The sequence below is a fragment of the Jatropha curcas genome, chromosome 11 (genome assembly GCF_041381405.1).
Source record: "Jatropha curcas cultivar XTBG-Jc1 chromosome 11, XTBG_Jcur_1.0, whole genome shotgun sequence".
NCBI lineage: Eukaryota > Viridiplantae > Streptophyta > Magnoliopsida > Malpighiales > Euphorbiaceae > Jatropha > Jatropha curcas.
In genome coordinates, this window is record NC_143161.1 from 19,114,436 (window position 1) to 19,133,021 (window position 18,586).

Below are 18,586 nucleotides of genomic sequence, written 5' to 3' on the forward strand. Positions count from 1 at the left end.
TCCGTGTACGAAAAATAACAATATTATCTCTCTGTTCCTCTCACCATCAACGTCTTTCATTGTTCTTTGTCCTCCATCTGCCATAAAACCCCACTTCACTTCATCATCCACTGCAATCTTGTCATCATTTCTTGGCTTCAAATAAGTATGCTCAATTTCACTTCAAAAGATATAGAGGCCAAGGTTTTAAATCATGGTCCTAGCACAGACGCAGTAGTTTACTATGACCAAAGTGTAACAAACATGGTCGATGCTGTCATGAATTTGTTTATAAAAAATTATAGTACTAATTGTGTCTGTCATGGCTAGAACCCATGGTTTGTCACCATAGCTAGGATGTGAGTAGAATTAAGGTAGCTGTGGCGCGTTATCAAAATCATACAATTCACGATTTGAATGGTACTATGAGTCAATGTTTCATGCCAAAGGATTCAAATCTGTTGATTTTAGGTGTTTTGAGAGAAAAATAAATTTTCTCTTGATGATAATCTATACAAAGGATACACACACACACACACACACACACACACACACACACACACACACACACACACACACACATACAAGTTATTATCCTAGAATAGGAAATATTCTATAGTCCTAGTATAGAAGTATTCTATAATCTTAGTATAGGAAGTAAATACAAATATGAAGTTTCATAAAATAGGAAGTAATTAGTCAAACGCTCTTCCTCAAGTCGGTACGTAGATATCACACATGTCCAATAGCAAATTAAAGTATGAAACGCTTTGACCCTTGGTAGACACATTAGCTAGTTGTTCTCCTAAGGACACATGAAAAATCTTCAAAATACCATGCATTTTCTTGTCTTTTATAAAGTGCCAATCAACCTCAATATGGTTTGTTTGGTCATGGTAGATTGGATTATGAGTTTTGTTTTTTTATGTGAAGAGTGAAAAGTTTCTATTTTTCATTTTGTGTAAATAATGGTTATACATCTATTAATACATAGGGAGTATATTGAAATACCTAGTCTACCCTTTACACTTAAGATCAATAAATATCACATAAAACTCTACCAGCTAACACTCCCTCTCAAGTTGATGCATAGATATTAAGTATGCCCAACTTGCACACTAAATTGTGAAAAAGTTTTTGCTACTTATCCCCTTAGTGAAGATATCTGCCAGTTGATTATCTGATGTCACATGAGTAAGCCTCAAGACACTCTGGTTGATCTTCTCTTTTATGTAGTGCCTGTCAATCTCTATGTGTTTTGTTCTATCATGCTGAACCGGATTCTGAGCAATGCTAATAGCGGCCTTGTTATCATAGAACAAGGTTGAGGCTCCAGACTCCGAAAGTTTCAATTCACCCATTAACTGTCTCACCCATAACATCTCACAAACTCTTAGGGCCATGGCTCTATACACAGCTTCTGCCATTCAAAAGGGTTATAAGTGCTATCATCCTCTCATATTGAAAATACTTTGTAAGCATAGATGTGACATTTAGAGAATCTTAGCCATATTTTCCCCAAACTCCTAAGCGGAGATTAGAATAAAGGAGGTAGCTCCTGTATCTGTGTTTGTTCTTGAACAATTTTTGAATCTAAAACTAGCAATGAGCAAGAACCTAATGATGAGCAAGAACCAAAAAGAGGTAGATTATATTAGAGGTACAATCAAAGGGGGAAGATTAATGCCATCGAGCATGATATACTTGGTCAAACGTTATCCTTGTAATCAATTCCTGAAACTCCAAGGAGTGGGTTTATAACTCCTGGTTGTTTCTAATTTTGATTTTAATCCTATAGTTGATGATATTGATATACCCATTGCTCCAGGAAAGGAGTTAGAACTTGTATCAAACACTCTATATCTTGATTTGTTTCTTATGACTCCTTATCTCATTCCTATAGAGCATTTGCATTGTTTGTTTCTTTTATTTCTATCCCACAGAAGGCAAAAAGCATATTAAGATTCAAAATGGAAAGAGGCAATGGTGGAGGAGATGAAAGCCTTGACAAAAATTGTAAGTTCGTAGCTTGTTACTTTGTCATTAGAAAAAGACTAGTGGATGCAGATGAGTATTTACTGTAAAGCACAAGACAAATGGGACAATTGAGAGGTGCAAAGCTAGATTGGTGGCAAAAGGATTTACTTAGACCTATGGAGTGGACTATCAGAAGGCTTTCGCTCCAGTTACATAGATGTACGCTACTAGAATTTTTTTGTCATGTGCAACCAACCTACACTGGGGCTTACATTAGTTTGATATCAAAAATGTTTTTTTACATGGAAACTTAGAAGTGTAAATGGAAATTCCTCTAGCTTTTGACTATGAGAAAGTTAAAGGAAAAGTTTGTATATTGAAGAAGGCATTGTATGGGTTGAAGCAATCACCTAGAGCTTGGATTGAGAGGTTCAGTAAGGCCATGATTTTTTTTTGAATATTCTTAAAATAATGTTGATCATATCTTATTTATTAAACACTATAATGGTAAGATCACACCACTAGTTGTCTATGTTGATGATATAGTTGTAACTGGAGATGACAAAGATGAGATTGCACACTTGTTGGAAACTCCAAAATAAACCTCTACCACATCCAAAGGCAAATATAGCCACTCATGATCTTACCATAGCTTCACCATCTGCGCAATCAGTCACGATTTCTGCAAAAGAATTTGCAAGGTTTTCCTAGTATTAGGCGTCCTTAAAGTTTGCCAAATTCCTCTGTTGCTGCCATTGTTGATTCAAGTAAACCTAATTCATATCTGTAGCTTCCTCGTTGAAATGGGTTATTGATTCTGTTTGTGCAAATCATATGACAGGTAATTCTAGCCTTCTAACTTCTTCTAAGGTTAACTCATGGCTCTCATTCTTCTGTTATGGGTACTAGATCAGCTAATTCTACTTCATCTCTTTCCTTATACTCTATTCTGTGTCTATGTAAATATTTCTCAATTTACTCTCCGTTAGCAAGATACACGAGTATTAAATTGTTGCGTAAAAGTTTTCCTAACTATTGTGTATTTCAGGATCTTATGACGAAGCAGGTTATTTGTAGAGGACGTGAGTACGGTGGCCTCTATCTGCTTGATGAACAAGTATCATTATTTCTTGATTGTGTTGGTGCTTTGTCTCCGTTTGAGGTGCATTGTCGATTATGCCATCCTTCCTTATCCGTTTTGAAAAAGTTATTTCCACAATTCCAGTATTTGGTTTATTTAGATTGTGAGTCATGCTAGTTTGCTTTACATCATCGGTGCTTTGTTAGTTCTCTAGATTCCATTTCTATTCCAAAAACTATTTTTGAAGCCTGCTGCAACGGAAGAAGAAATTGTGGATTTAGATACTAATTGTACTTAGGAACAGGTGCACTTACCTCCAGCAAGAAAGCTATTGGTTGTAAATGAGACCCTGATGGATCTATTGCTCGGCTTAAAGCCCGCCTTGTTGCTAAAGGTTATGCTCAGACTTACGGGGTGGTTTACTCAAATGCCTTCTCTCCAGTGGCAAAAATGGCTTTATTAGATTTTTCATTTCTTTTACAACTTTTGATTGGTTGCATCAACTGGATATCAAGAATGCTTTCATCCATGGAGACCTTCAAGAGGAAGTTTATATGGAGCAACCACCTGGTTTTTGTTGCCCAAGGGGAGTTGGGCAAAGTCTTCAAGCTTCGAAATCTTTTTATGGTTTGAAACAAAGTCGTCGAGCATGGTTTGGGAGGTTTTTTGAGGTAGTATAGCAGTTTGGAATGAGACAAAGTAAATCTCATCATTCGGTTGTTTTATAAGAATTTTGAAGCTGGTGTAATCTTTTTTGTGGTTTATGTTGATGATATTGTCATTACTAGAAGTGATTTTGCAGGTATTGCATCACTCAAGGTATTCCTTCAAACCCAGTTTCAAACCAAAGACTTGGGATTGCTAAAGTATTGTCTAGGTATTGAGGTTTCTAGAAGTAAGAAAAGTATCTTCGTGTCTCAAAGAAAGTATGTCCTTGATTTGTTGGCAAAAATAGGAAAATTGGGCGTCAAACCATGCAATGCACCAATGACTCCTAATCTTCCACTTGTAACAGAAGATAGTGAGCTATTTAATGATCCTGAGGTGTATAGGAGACTAGTAGGCAAGCTTAATTATCTTACGATAACTCGTCATGACATTGCATATTTTGTTAGTGTTGTGCACATTGGGATGCTTAAGGGCAATATTGTGTTACTTGAAGGGTGCTCCAGGTCGTGGTATCTTGTATACCAATCATGAACATTTGGATATTGAATATTTCTTAGATGCAGATTGGGCGAGATATGTCAAGGCAATAGAACAGCTAGGAGATATCTTCACTAAATCTCTAAATGGGACTTGGGTTGACTACATTTGTAATAAGTTGGGCATTGTCAGTTTATATGGAAAAATATTTTCTTCTATTCGATTCATCAATAGGGACACATATATATACACATACAAGATACTATAAACATATTAGAAATCTAACGCCTAATAGAGTTCTATTTACAACTCTTAATAGAGTTATATTTACAACTAATCCTTAACACTCCCCCTCAAGTTGGAGCATAAATATTAATCATGTCCAACTTGTTACAAAGATAGTTAACCCGAGGTCCATTTAGAGCTTTTGTAAAGATATCTCCTAACTGTTCACTTGTTTTAACGTGTCCTGTAGAGATAACATCCTGTTGTATCTTTTCACGAATGAAATGACAATCAATCTCGATATGTTTTGTTTGTTCATGGAATACTGGATTTGATGCAATGTGAAGAGCAGCTTGATTATCACACCATAACTTTGCAAGCAAGGATGCCAATTTCCTCTAACAACTGACGAATCCAAATTAACTCACAAGTAGATTGTGCCATAGCTCGATATTCTGATTCAGCACTTGATCGTGAGACTACATTTTGTTTCTTGCTCCTCCACGATATCAGGTTTCCACCTACAAAGACACAATATCCTGAAGTTGATCTTCTATCAACCTTTGAACTTGCCCAATCCGCATCTGAAAAACATTCAATGTTCAAATGCCTATGATTATTGTAAAGCAGGCCACGACCTGGATTTCCTTTCAAGTTGCACAAAATCTGTCCTAAAGCTTCCCAATGGATAACAGTAGGAGAAGACATAAACTGGCTTAAGACGCTTACAGAGTAAGCAATATCTGGACGTGTTACGGTAAGATAATTCAATTTGCCCACTAACCTTCTATACATCTCAAGATCATCAAATAATTCACCATCAATTGAAAGTTGCAAATTAGGAGTCATTGGAGCACTGCATGGCTTGACACCCAACTTTCCAGTTTCCTTTAGTAAGTCAAGGACATATTTCCTTTGAGATAAAAAGATGCCTCTCTTACACCTAGACACTTCAATACCCAAAAAATACTTCAACAATCCTAAGTCTTTTGTCTGGAATTGGGTCTGGAGAAATGACTTGAGTGATGTAATGCCGGCTGAATCACTCCCTGTAATAACAATGTCATCAACATAAACCACAAGTAGAATCAAACCAGTCTTAGTACTTTTGAAAAATACAGAATGATCAGAAGTACTCTTCTGCATGCCAAATTGATGTGCCACATTGCAAAATCTACCAAACCAAGCTCGAGGACTCTGTTTTAAGCCATAAAGAGATTTCTGAAGTTTACACACTTTACCCGACTCCCCCTGAGCAACAAAGCCTGGTGGTTGCTCTATGTAAACTTCCTCTTGAAGATCCCCATGAAGAAAGACATTCTTAATGTCCAGCTGATGTAAAAGCCAGTCAAAAGTGGCTGCTAAAGAAATAAATAAACGAACAGAAGACAATTTGGCGACAGGAGAAAAAGTATCAGAATAATCAAGGCCATAAATCTGAGAATAGCCCTTTGCAACTAATCGAGCCTTGAGACAAGCAACAGTCCCATCAGGATTCACTTTAACGGTGAAAACCCATTTATAACCAATAGGCTTCTTACCTGCCGAGGGAGGCACAAGATCCCAAGTACCATTTCGTATCTAAGGTAGCCATTTCCTCTTTCATTGTTGCACACCAACCAGGATGGGACAAAGCTTGGACAACAGTGTTAGGTATAGAGACAGAGTCTAGGTTACTTACAAAACAACGAGATGAAGAAGAAAGATGATCATATTGACAAAAGAGGAAATAGGATAGGTACACTTGCGTTTACCTTTTCGAAGAGCAATGGGAAGGTCAAGGTTTGACTGGGGAGTGGATGGCACAGGCTCATGTTGAGTGGAGTGAACTGGATCTTCTGTTGAGGCGGCAGGTGGAGGAAGTGAGTCAAGAGTTTCTAGTCTCCTGGAATAAACCTGTTCAAAACGAGGGCGAGCAGATGCTGGTACAGGAGCGGGAATAGGAGTGGATGCTGTAGCAGGAGCAGGTGCAAGTTCAGGAATAGGAGCAGGAGTAGGAGAGTTATGAAATTGTTGGATAGCATAAACTAAAAACTCATCATCCTCCCCCTCACTCTTATATATAGAAGAAGGGAAAAATGGAGTATTCTCAAAAAATGTGACGTCTATAGAAATAATATAACGGTCAAGATCGGGAGAGAAACAACGATAACTTTTTTGACGTCGAGAATACCCAAGGAAAACACAACGAAGGGACTTTGGATCCAATTTGGAAACCTGTGGACGAACATCACGAACAAAACAAGTACAACCAAAAATACGAGGTTCAATGGGAATCAGAAGCTTAGAAGGAAACAAGACATTATAAGGAATTTCACCATTAAGCACAGAAGAAGGCATGCGATTAATCAAAAAACATGCAGTAGAGACAGCATCAGCCTAAAAATGTTTAGGGACCTTCATTTGGAATAGAAGTGCCCTAGCAACCTCAAGAAGATGTCTATTTTTTCTTTCTGCGAGTATCAACACAAGATATTTGATGGAGAATACCATTCTGTGACATATAAGATTGGAAGGAACTAGATAGATATTCTTTGGCATCATCACTGTGCAATATGCAAATAGATGTATTAAACTGAGTTTTAATTTCAGCACAAAAGGAACAAAAAATAAAGAATATCTCAGAACGAGTTTTCATTAAAAATAACCAAGTAATACGAGAATAATCATCCACAAAAGTCACAAAATACCGAAAGCCAATTTTAGAAATAACAGGACATGGACCCCAAACATCAGAATGAACTAACTCAAAAGGGGATGAAACCCGTTTATTTATTCGAGGAACTAAAGGTAAACGATGATGTTTGGCAAATTGACAAGATTCACATTCTAAAATTGACAAAGATTGAAACTGCGGACATAACTTCTTTAAAGTAGACAATGAAGGATGACCCAAACAACAATGAATCTCAAGAGGAGATAGACCACCAGCAGAAGCCAGAGATAGCGAAACTTGTTCATCCAGAAGATAAAGGCCACCAGACTCACGTCCTCTACCAATAATCCTCTTCGTCAAAAGATCCTAAAACACACAATATGTAGGATAAAATTTAACACAACAATTTAGTATACGAGTAGTTTTGCTAACCGACAGTAGATTAAACGAAAAACAAGGCAAGCAAAAAACAGGAGACAATGGAAGAGATGGAATGGGATTGGCAGTGCCAATACACTTGACAGAAGATGTGGACCCATCAGCTAGAGTAACATGACGATTAAATATTTCAGGTTTTTTTAATGAGGATAAGAGACTAGGGTTACCTGTCATGCGATCTGTGCAACCAGAATCAATGACCCATTCTGATGAGGTAGACATAAGACATGAAGGAGTACCTGAATTGGCAGCAGCAGCAATCGAGGAATCAGTAGACTTAGAAGAACGGTATCTAGAGAGCTCAGCATACTCCGTAGCAGAAATTGTTACAGTGTTATCAGAAGAAGTAACTGTAGAATCTTGAGTGGCCATATTGATCAGTTTCTTGCAATACCGTTTAGTGTGACCAGGTTCATGGCAATAATGGCAGATAAGAATACTTGCCTCTCGAGTAATTGGTCCATTACTACGGTTATTTCCTCCTCTTCCTCTATGGCTACCTAGATAACTGATGTCGACTCACAAGGGCACTATTATCAGAAGGGGAAGGGGTATGAGAACCCTCAATTCGTAACAATCTAGCAAAAGTCTCCTGAAGAGAGGTAATATCACTGCTTGAAAGAACTTGTGATTTGGCAGTTTCAAAAACCGGAACAAGATCTACAAGAAAACTCATCACAGCCATTTGTTCTCGCTGGGTCTGTTGAACCTTTACATCGGGACTAAAAGGCAATAAAACATTAAGTTCCTCGTAAATCTTCTTAAATTCCATTAAATAGGCTGTAAGGGGCTTATCTTGCTGGTCGGCTCGATAAAATCCTTTGCAGACCTCATACATGCGTGACAGATTACCTTTTTCCAAGTACAAAAATTCAAGATACTCCATTAATTCTTTAACAAACTCACAATGATTGATTAACCCAACCACTTCACTGTCAATAGAATTGCGAATCAGGAGAAATAACTTAGCATCTTCCCTGAGCCAATGTTGTCGAGTGTCATTAGTTGGTGGATCATCAGTGAGATGATCATCTTTTTCAACACTCCGTAAATAAATTCTAATTGTCTTACTCCAATCTAAATAGTTAGGTCCTTTCAATTTATGTTTTGTGATTTTATTCATTGCTGGGATCAATTCAGTAATAGTAGTTTTAGAATCTGTAGGTGCAGGATTCATTATTAATAAAAACTAAACACCCTACTAGCAACGCAGAAAGAGACACCAAAAATAAATAGCCTTTCAACGCAAACAGCAGCAAACAGGAGCAAAAATAACCTGAAACGCCAAATTGACAAAACTGAGAACGCCCCTACCAAAACTTCGCCGGATCGGAAAAATAACCACCTGAGTAGACTGTTGAAGTGGAAACGAAGCCAGAAAAAAAATTCTAATCGCTGGAAACAGCCGGACGCGCCGCCACGTGCCGGCGCGTGGTACTGTAGCATAGAACAAAAGGCAGCGCGTGAGGCCCACACGCGGGGAATCCGGTGACCGGATTTGGAGGGAACGCCGATCGGCAGCAGGGGAACCTTCTGAGGTAGGCGGTGAGACAAAAAGGTGACCCTAGAACTGTCACGAAGATTAAGAGCCGCTGGAAATTCAATGCAAACGGAAAAAAAAAAGGTTTAACGAGCCAAAGGCTCTGATACCATGTGAGTTTATTATGGAAAAATATTTTCTTCTATTTGATTCATCAATAGGGACACATATATATACACATACAAGATACTATAAACCTATTAGAAATCTAACGCCTAATAGAGTTCTATTTACAACTCCTAATAGAGTTCTATTTACAACTAATCCTTAACAGGCATGATTGACATCTATGCTCCAACTTGAGGGGGTGTGTTATTGAAAGTCTGCTCTATTATAAATAGGCTAGCATGATCTTAGGGATTGCATCTAAGTTTTCCTTATATAGTCTATGATCTCTAATGATGTACTGATGTACGTTTCTCACTAATAAATTCAGAATATTTCACACAAATAACACAATCACAATTCTTCTCATAACAATAAAAGAAAAAGTTAATCAATGTTTTGAAGCTTACTTATGTGACCTAGGATGATCAGCAAATGTTTTTACTAAGTTTGCAAGTTGGACATGCACAATATCTGTGCACCAACTTGAGGAGAACTGTTGACTTGTATAGTTTAGGAATATCTTTGTATAGCCTATTTAGAAGAAATTATGTTCTTTCCATTTTCATATTTTGCTATTTAGCATTAGACTTGTGTGTATAAATAGGGTAAGTGTAAATATATAATTCAAGAAATATAATATAGAAACTTTCTCCCATAAAATTTGATATCTCAACAGTTAGAATGTTATATATTTGGTAATGCAATATGTTAGAATGTTGTATTAACAACTTTAATTAGGGGACTAAATACATGATATAGAATCCTCCGTATTATGTGTACCCCAATAGGCTTGAGGGAATAATCAAGCTTCTCATTCACAAATTCTCAATCTCTTATGTTCTTGCATGGTATCAGAGTCTACGGTGTTGAATTCCCTGCTATATTTTTACTTTTCTTCCTTCTCTTGTTTAATCTCTATTTCTTGAGAAACAAAGTACCAATACAAAAGCCTGACCCTTGTGTGACACTTTCAAGCCACACCACCTACCTAGAAAGGAGCACCCGGTGTTACTAATCCTTGTTGCAGAAGCTCAAGATAGGAAATAGTGCATGTCAAATACATGCTCTGATCTTCTCCTCTAGCTTCGACATCACATGACTGCGTGTGAGAGCTCTTTTGGATAGTGTTTTTTGCTGGAATTCTTCTCAACAAGATTGTCCAAGTTTGGCAGCCCCTTCTAGGCATTTGGTCTCAACTGAATCTGATGAGATTCACCCACCTTCAATAGTAGTTGTTTTACTCAAAAAAAAAAAAAAAAAAAAAAAAAAAAAAGCGTAATGAAGATGTAATAAATTTTATTCTCATTGATAATAAGTTGGTACATCGTCACATGTATATAGATGACTTTACTCCTGAATCTAGCTAAAATGATTCCTATAATCAAGCCTAATAATGTCTATCAGACTAAAGAGATTCCTCTGAATATACGTAAAGCCAAGCCTAACGATGTTTTTCTTGTTTGTATCTATGTACATCGACAACATTAACACATTGACTCTCCATGACACTGTCCCTCAAGTTGGAGTATAGATATTAGTCATGCGCAACTTATAAATATAGTCAACCTGAGTCCCATTCAACGGTGTTATGAAGATATCTCCTAATTTTTCTCTTGTCTTGACATGCCCTGTTGAGATGATCTCCAATTGAATTTTTCATGAACAAACTGATAATCAATCTCAATATGTTTGGTTTGCTTATTGTTAAGGATTAGTTGTAAATAGAGTTCTATTAGGAGTTAGATTCCTAATTAGTTTATGATTTGTATTCCTAAATAGCTAGGTAGCTTAGGAATTCCTTATATATAGACCTATGTAATCGATTGATGAGATACAAGAAATACACCTACAATATATTCTCTCAACACTTATGAAATTGACAAACTTAGAAGCAATATGTTTGATTTAGATAATTTGATGTATCTAATAGATGTGTTTTCTACGATATTGTTAAATTTTTTGCTTATGTGTTGTTAAAGATAAACAGTTTCAACATAGGACATAGGACACTAGGAAACAATGGGGAATTTTAGAAAATAGGGGTAAGGTTTATGGAACCCAAGAATCAAGGTTGAAAACTACTACGGCAGATCTGAATTTGTTTAGGAAAATAAATGAAAATTTAAGTTAAGAGAAATAAATTTTGGCATCATACTAATAGGATCTACGACTCATTCCCATCAAGACACAGCATACTTCTTAGGTCAGAATTGCATTAGACATATAAAAGATAAAACTGTAATTTGCTGGGTTTTATTGGATGAAACTTAATCATAAAGCATTAGAACTGGTTTGTTGCTGATTATGCATTCCCATGTTTTTAGATTGTGGTGTATGTTTGTTGTCATTTCTCAGTGCTCCACTTCTATTTGTCTAGATGTAACCAAAGCACAGGCCCAAGCTAATCCTAAACCTTGAGGTAAGGATTTCAAAAGCTAGTCCTAATTCTCCAGTGAGTTGGACTCCTATATTTTACTAAAAGGAATGCTAGTATCCTAAACCAACAAGGACTCTTAAAATGAAACTTAAAAAACACAAGTATACCTAAATAAATAGGGACAAGTTTTCCAGCGAATTTGGAAATTTGCTCCTTACACATAGAAGTACTTGACCAGCAACTGTAATATCTAAATTAAATCCTAGATGGAATCTGAACCATAATTCTAAAATATGCAAGTCTTTGGATTTTAATTTTCTTGATTTCCTTGTCCATATTATTTTACTTTCGTTGGAAAAATACTGAACCTTTAGTTTTCAATTGCTGAAGTACGCAAATAAATGTTGACATTTGAATGAGGATAAATGATTGCACGATGGAGTATTTCATTGCATTTCCTTTTCCTAGAATTTAAGAAATTTATTGTCACTCCATACCTTTTTATGGCTTTCAGTATGCTGCTTTTGCATTTTTGGGCACAGTCCTTTGATTGCATAGGTATATAAAGCATACAAACTAATCGCTATTGATTTAAAGAAAGCTTGCAATGGTGGTCAGAACTTATTTAATATATTTGAATTTCTCTCTTCAGATGATTCTTTCCAGAGACATGATTCTTCGTCACCCAATGTGGTTGAGATGATTCCTACTACAATGAGTAATACTTCATTGAAAAATTTTCCGAGTTGTGAAGGTTATAGAGCAGAGCTGGCCTTATTAGATCTTTTTTCTGGTTGTGGTGGAATGTCAACGGGATTATGCCTTGGTGCCAAACTTTCTTGTGTTGATCTAGTGACGGTACTTTCTTTAAATAAATAAAAAGCAACATTTCTTGGTGTTTCATCCTTGAGCTACCTCCAATTTGGTCTTTAGTTTCATGTAGTTTCTGCATTTAATTTTAGAGATGGGCCCTTGATTGTGATAAGTCCGCATGTGAAAGCTTGAAGTTAAATCATCCAGAAACACATGTGAGTTTAGCAAATACAAGTTTCCATGTGCCTTTTCATTTATTTAACAGCTTTTGCAAATACATGGAAATATATAAGATGCTATTGTGCTTCTTTTATAGGTTAGAAATGAAGCTGCTGAGGATTTTCTTGAACTATTGAATGAATGGGAAAAGCTATGCAAGAAGTATGCAGCTGATGACATAGAAGGAATACATCAGTCATCTAGAGTGGCCAAAGAAAATGAAAATTTTCTAGATGATGTTGATGTTTCCCCTGGTGAATATGAAGTTTCAAGGTTTGTTGATATTTGTTATGGCGATCCTGATGGCACAGGAAAACGTGGACTGAAATTTAAGGTACGCCATAAAAAAAAAAAAAAAAAAACAAAAAATCGTTTTTCCATCTATTTGAGAAATAAATGGTTGATTGGTTGCGTTGCTGCTAGTAGGGGGTGTCTCTCAATTAAACAGTATGCCATTCCTGGAGGTGTAATTTGCTTTTGACGGTCAGACCTTGTTCAGGGTATCTATGAGTCTAATATATCCTTTTGGATATCTTCTTCAGCATATTACATTATACTGATAAGCAAGCAGTAGAACTGGTGTTGTTGTACTCAGTTGGCAAATTGATTATTGCAACTTGTAAACCATAATACGCAAAAGTATTTGAGCTGAAGGTGTAAATAACACAAATGTAGAAGCTATATTGGTCTTAGTTATTACATTAGTCATATCAGAAGCAAAGTATCCTTATTACATTAGACAAATTATGATAGAGGAAAGAACAACCAGCTCAAAAAAATAAATAAATGTTTATAGACAGATATGAATGAAAGGAAAATTTTTGTATTAATGGAGAGATGAAATCCCCAGGTAGCAGAATTGTAGTTACAGCAATCTTAATAGCAACAATGGAGAAAGATAATTAGAACAAAATAAAAAGAAATCTTGATTCAAAAGAACCAAGCCAAGAGCAAAGCTCTCCAACAGAATTCTCTGCTCGAAACTTCTATCCAAAAAAGAGATGCCCTCAGCCTTGTCCTTGCTTCCCTTCTTATGCTGTGTTGGTACTGCCATCGTAACTGACTGTGACAGGAGTCCCGTTTTCATTCCTTGAATCATTCCTCTGATTTCTTGGATCACTAACCAAACAAGCAGCAGCCTTCGGCCTCCTTGAGTAAACTTTAAAGGGCCTGGGCTCGTTTCTATCAAATTATTTACAGTTAATGAAATGTATGTGATAGATTAACTAAATTATTGGGACATATTATCGGGCTTTGTCCTTTCTTCATGTGTATATCTAGAATACAGAGTTTTCTCATGTCAACTCCAACTAGTAGTACTGTGCACGAAGAAACCATATTTTTATCAGGCAGCAGACATCTGAATTTATAATTTACAGATGTTCTATAGCTGTATTCTATAATTATAATCTGTTCCCTCATGGACGAACTGAATATCTGACACTAAAGGTTTGCACATTAGCCTATTATTAATTGTGACCATCGAAGGAGGCATATGGTGGTTATTAACATATTAAATTTTACATGTGTTAACTTCTAAGTTATTGTAAGTAGTAGTTCACTTTGGCTTTTTGCTAGATATTATTGTAGCCTGGTGAAGTGATTTCTACTAATTGCTAATTCCTTAGGTCCATTGGAAGGGTTATAGTACAAGTGATGATACCTGGGAACCAATTGAAGGCTTAAGGTATGCTCCCTGCAATTACATAAATTTCTGATTAAGTTGTGACACTATTACTTAATGTAATAAAATCTTTTAGCAACTGCCAAGAATGTATAAGGAACTTTGTAAAACATGGCTTCAAGTCCAGGATCTTGCCACTTCCTGTAAGTTCTCTACAATTGTCATTATTACAGGCCGTCTTGGGTAAATCTTCACCTAAATAATCAAAAACTATTTCAGGGTGATGTTGATGTGATTTGTGGTGGACCTCCATGCCAAGGGATTAGTGGCTATAATCGCTACAGAAATGTCAATTCTCCTCTTGCTGATGAAAGAAATCGTCAGATTGTAGTCTTCATGGATATAGTGCAGCTTTTGAAACCTAAATTTGTATTGATGGAAAATGTTGTTGACATTCTTAAATTTGACAAAGCTTCATTTGCAAGATATGCTTTAAGTCGTTTGGTACATATGAAATACCAAGCAAGGCTTGGAACTGTTGCAGCTGGTTGTTATGGTCTTCCACAATTTCGGTTGCGTGTTTTCTTGTGGGGAGCTCATCATAGTGAGGCAAGTTTTTAATTTTCTGACTTCCATTAACATAATGAAACTTTTAGGGGCTGCATGAGTATCTTTGACATGTTAAAATTAACTAAAATCCCTACTTCCTGGGCAAAATAAATAAAATATCATTTGTGGACTATCCCATTTCTATTTTATTTTTCTCCTTTTATTTCTCTCTGCAGAAACTACCCCAATTTCCACTTCCTACTCATGATGTTATTGTCAGATATTGGCCCCCACTTGAGTTTGAGGTATCAATTCTCTTTCAGTATGTTTGCAAGGTAATATTAACATGCATTCTACGCCAATTTGATTAATTTGGCATCTTTGTTGCAGCGGAATACTGTTGCCTATAACGAAGACCAACCCCGTGAACTAGAGAAGGCCTCAATTCTTGAAAATGCCATTTCGGATCTTCCACCTGTAATCTCATCATACTCGCTCTTTTTCACTGCCTGTACAGTTCGATGCAATTTTAACTTGTCTCATCTAGCTCTATGTTATAGGTCACAAGCCATGAGACCCATGAAGAATTGACATATGGAATGCCTCCAAAAACGGACTTTCAAAGGTTTATAAGGTCGACAAAGTATGGTAATATATTATCTTCCTTGACAAAATTTTGTAAACCTTCTAAATACTTTGCTTCAAAAAAAAAAAAAAAAAAAAGGACAAAGGAAAAAGAAAGAGAAGAAACTTAAATTACAAAGTTTATAAAAATTTTCTTTTTCCTCAGAAACAAATAAATTATGCTTTTGTACTTAAGCTTTCTAGTCAGGTTAATGAAATATCATTCTCTAGTAATCAAGATGATTGTTAGATCCTGAGAAGATCAAGTTACGCTCTGCTTGTGCTTAAGTTATGCTATAATTCATCAATAGTATATGAGATTCAAAGTTTCAAACACCTAAATTTCAGTGTTGGTCTACATGATGTAACATCAAGCTATGGTTATATACAGATCTTATAATTGTTTTATGATTCTTGTTCATGTATGCTTGTACTTTAATTTATTGTGCCAAGCTAGTTATTATTTTTCTTTTCAAGTTGAAATTTCAAGATTATATTAATCATTTTAATTTGAACTAAAAAATATAGTTAGTGTGGAATGCAGTTATTTTGTACAATTTTAGACATTTTTGAGCAAGAATATACTAAATACATCCTTCTTATTCTTTAATATGTTTGCTCATAAACTTCAATTTATTAATTTTAACAAAGGATTTCCTTAAGCTTTATTCGCATTAAAAATGTTGAGGACAACTATTTTGCTGCTTTCTCATTGTAGCAGATGTGGTATACTTCCTTGCCCTAGAATTTGTCATTTTCTGTATTTTTATTTCATTCCATTTCCTTCTCCATAGAAAAGAGATGTCCATCATGAAATTTATTGTTTGCCAATAGCAGTCTTTTGATATGACCTTCGGTGGCATCCATCTCTGCATGTTATTTTCTAAATTGCTCGTGTATTCACTTAAATGGCCCTTATGTTTTGGTTTCATTGCATCTATTTTTGCATTATTTGCAAAGTTAGATGTTGGCTTAAAAGAGAGAGAGAGTTCATGGAGCCAGCACTGACGCTTTTTCTTTTTTTATTTCTGTCCCTCTCTCTGTGTAGAGATGACTGGTTCCTCATTGAAAGGCTCTACAGAAACCAAGAATTTATTATACGATCATCGTCCTTACTCATTGACTGAAGAAGATTATGCTCGAGTTTGCCAAATCCCTAAAAGAAAGGTTGAATATATGTGACCATACTTGTACGAAGTCTGAGCTTTTCTAGATGCTTTTATTTACTTTTAGTATTTTTAGGGAGCCAATTTCAGGAATCTCCCAGGTGTAGTTGTAGGACCTGATAATGTTGCTCGGCGGGATCCAAAACATGAGCAAGTGCTGTTGCCATCCGGAAAGCCATTGGTGAGTGCTTTTTTTTATTTTAAATTCCAACTTGAAGGATTTACATCTGTTTTCTCAATAAATAAACACCAGAAGTGCAGGCTATAATCTCTCTTAGAGCTTCAACATTATTGCAGGCTTTTTGGTTCTGCACTTTGATATGATATCTAGTGTGACAAACCAGCCACACTACATACCATCACAATATGAACATGTAAACCCTTCCTCCTGATAATTACCTTGTCAATTGACATTTGATAGAAGCTGCAACTTGTATGTCAATCAGTTTATTTTCCTGCCTATATATTTTGTTTGCCATGCTTGGTCTATGTTGGAGTTTCTTTCATCCTTAGACATTACTAAAGACTTTCAATTTCTTTATTTGTTTATCTAATTCTAATCTTATCTCTGCAAGATATTATCTGACTCTAAAAAATTTCGAATTCTCTTTTCAATAGGCATCTCAGAGTTGAGCGTTAAAATCTAGAGTTCTTTTGATGTATCGGTAAAATATTAAGAAATTGACAAACAATAGGAGTTTATACTCTGTTTATCTTGTGGAACATATTTTCTAAGTTATTTTGTGGAACAATAAGAGTTTATACTCAATAGGGATTTAATGACATTATTTTGTGTTGTTTTGTTGTAAACTGAAAATTAATCTAAATTATTTTCTTGCATTTGATGTACATTCAAAAATGTTAGTTTCTTTCAATCTTTAAGGCTGAAGCTGTTTGACCTACAAAAACCTAATATTTCCTATTTAGATTTGCTGTAAGTGGAAATTATGCGAAAAAAATCGTTTTTTGGTTGTTGGTGATCAGTAAGTAGACTGATGATAGGCATTCACCTGGATAGGTTCCTTGACCATTATTTGTGAAAGTTAAGAAAATAACTCGCCTTTTAAAAAAAAAAGAAAGAAAAATTCTTTCTCAATCTAATTTTTTTTTCCACTTCAAGAGACAACAATTTCTTATGACCCATTTTTATAAGCATCCAAAAGGTTGAGAGATCTTTTCTGGGAAATAATGGAGCCTTGCGCATATCTAAATATCTTCTGGTTGGATTATAAAAGAAGGGTTGCTGTATGGTTTTAAAGTATCAAGTTTTTTTAATAGCTGAAGAAAGTTGAACCTGAGGTGTTAAAATGGGCATAAATGAACTGAAAATTTTGACTAGTTGAAAGAGGTGATAGTTGTGACCATTTTAGATTCCCCTATTCATACTATGGTCAAGCTAACTGATGCTAAATTAACAGTAAGTTCTGTTCTTTTTACTTGCAGGTGCCAGATTTTGCCCTTGGATTTGAAAGTGGAAAGTCTAAACGGTTTGTTGGATGGTTCCTTCTCCTGGACATCTCTTTTTTTTCTCCTCCTATTTGTTAATCAACCGACTGTTTTTAGGCCATATGCAAGATTATGGTGGGATGAGACAGTATCAACTGTGGTGACTTTCCCAGATCTTCACAGCCAGGTCCCTCCTTTTTCCTGGTTGGAATTATCAGTGACTTGTCTTGAACATTGATATAATTCCTTTTATCATTTGTAGGCAATAATACATCCAGAGCAAGATAGAGTTCTGACTATACGAGAATGTGCAAGACTGCAAGGTTTTCCTGATTACTACAGATTCTGCGGGACAGTTAAAGAAAGGTATGGAAGTTCTTATCTGAATTGTTATCTTATATAATTTTAAAAAAAATTGGTTTCTCCTCAAAAGTATGCATGTGCTCTGCATAAACATTGGAATAAACATTTTTAGGGGTATCTCCATGGGGAAATGCTTCTGCATCGAAAAGTTAAGTTGCAGGACAGCTCCCAAAATTTTAGGAATTGAAATTTAGCAAGTGCATTGCATGCCGAACTCGTTATTTGTTTAGTTGACTCATGAATCTAATTTTTTTC

At 35.8% G+C, this 18,586-nt stretch overlaps 1 protein-coding gene across 7 annotated transcripts in view; it reads left to right on the forward strand.

Annotated features, from left to right (window-relative positions):
• Positions 1 to 18,586, forward strand: part of LOC105629498 (DNA (cytosine-5)-methyltransferase CMT2) — a 41,858-nt gene that overhangs the window by 14,580 nt on the left and 8,692 nt on the right. For 6 of the 7 annotated variants that reach the window (XM_037637614.2, XM_037637615.2, XM_037637617.2 and 3 more), the window contains 14 exons: positions 12,180 to 12,385; positions 12,490 to 12,555; positions 12,657 to 12,893; positions 14,188 to 14,246; positions 14,320 to 14,386; positions 14,463 to 14,792; positions 14,969 to 15,037; positions 15,123 to 15,209; positions 15,293 to 15,380; positions 16,405 to 16,523; positions 16,599 to 16,703; positions 17,966 to 18,009; positions 18,086 to 18,155; positions 18,231 to 18,334. In XM_037637614.2, coding sequence (XP_037493542.1) covers positions 12,180 to 12,385; positions 12,490 to 12,555; positions 12,657 to 12,893; positions 14,188 to 14,246; positions 14,320 to 14,386; positions 14,463 to 14,792; positions 14,969 to 15,037; positions 15,123 to 15,209; positions 15,293 to 15,380; positions 16,405 to 16,523; positions 16,599 to 16,703; positions 17,966 to 18,009; positions 18,086 to 18,155; positions 18,231 to 18,334 — 1,651 coding nt within the window. Of the gene's footprint in view, positions 1 to 12,179; positions 12,386 to 12,489; positions 12,556 to 12,656; positions 12,894 to 14,187; positions 14,247 to 14,319; positions 14,387 to 14,462; positions 14,793 to 14,968; positions 15,038 to 15,122; positions 15,210 to 15,292; positions 15,381 to 16,404; positions 16,524 to 16,598; positions 16,704 to 16,819; positions 16,897 to 17,965; positions 18,010 to 18,085; positions 18,156 to 18,230; positions 18,335 to 18,586 lie in introns of those variants that run through there. The other variant, XM_037637618.2, reaches the window with a different exon arrangement.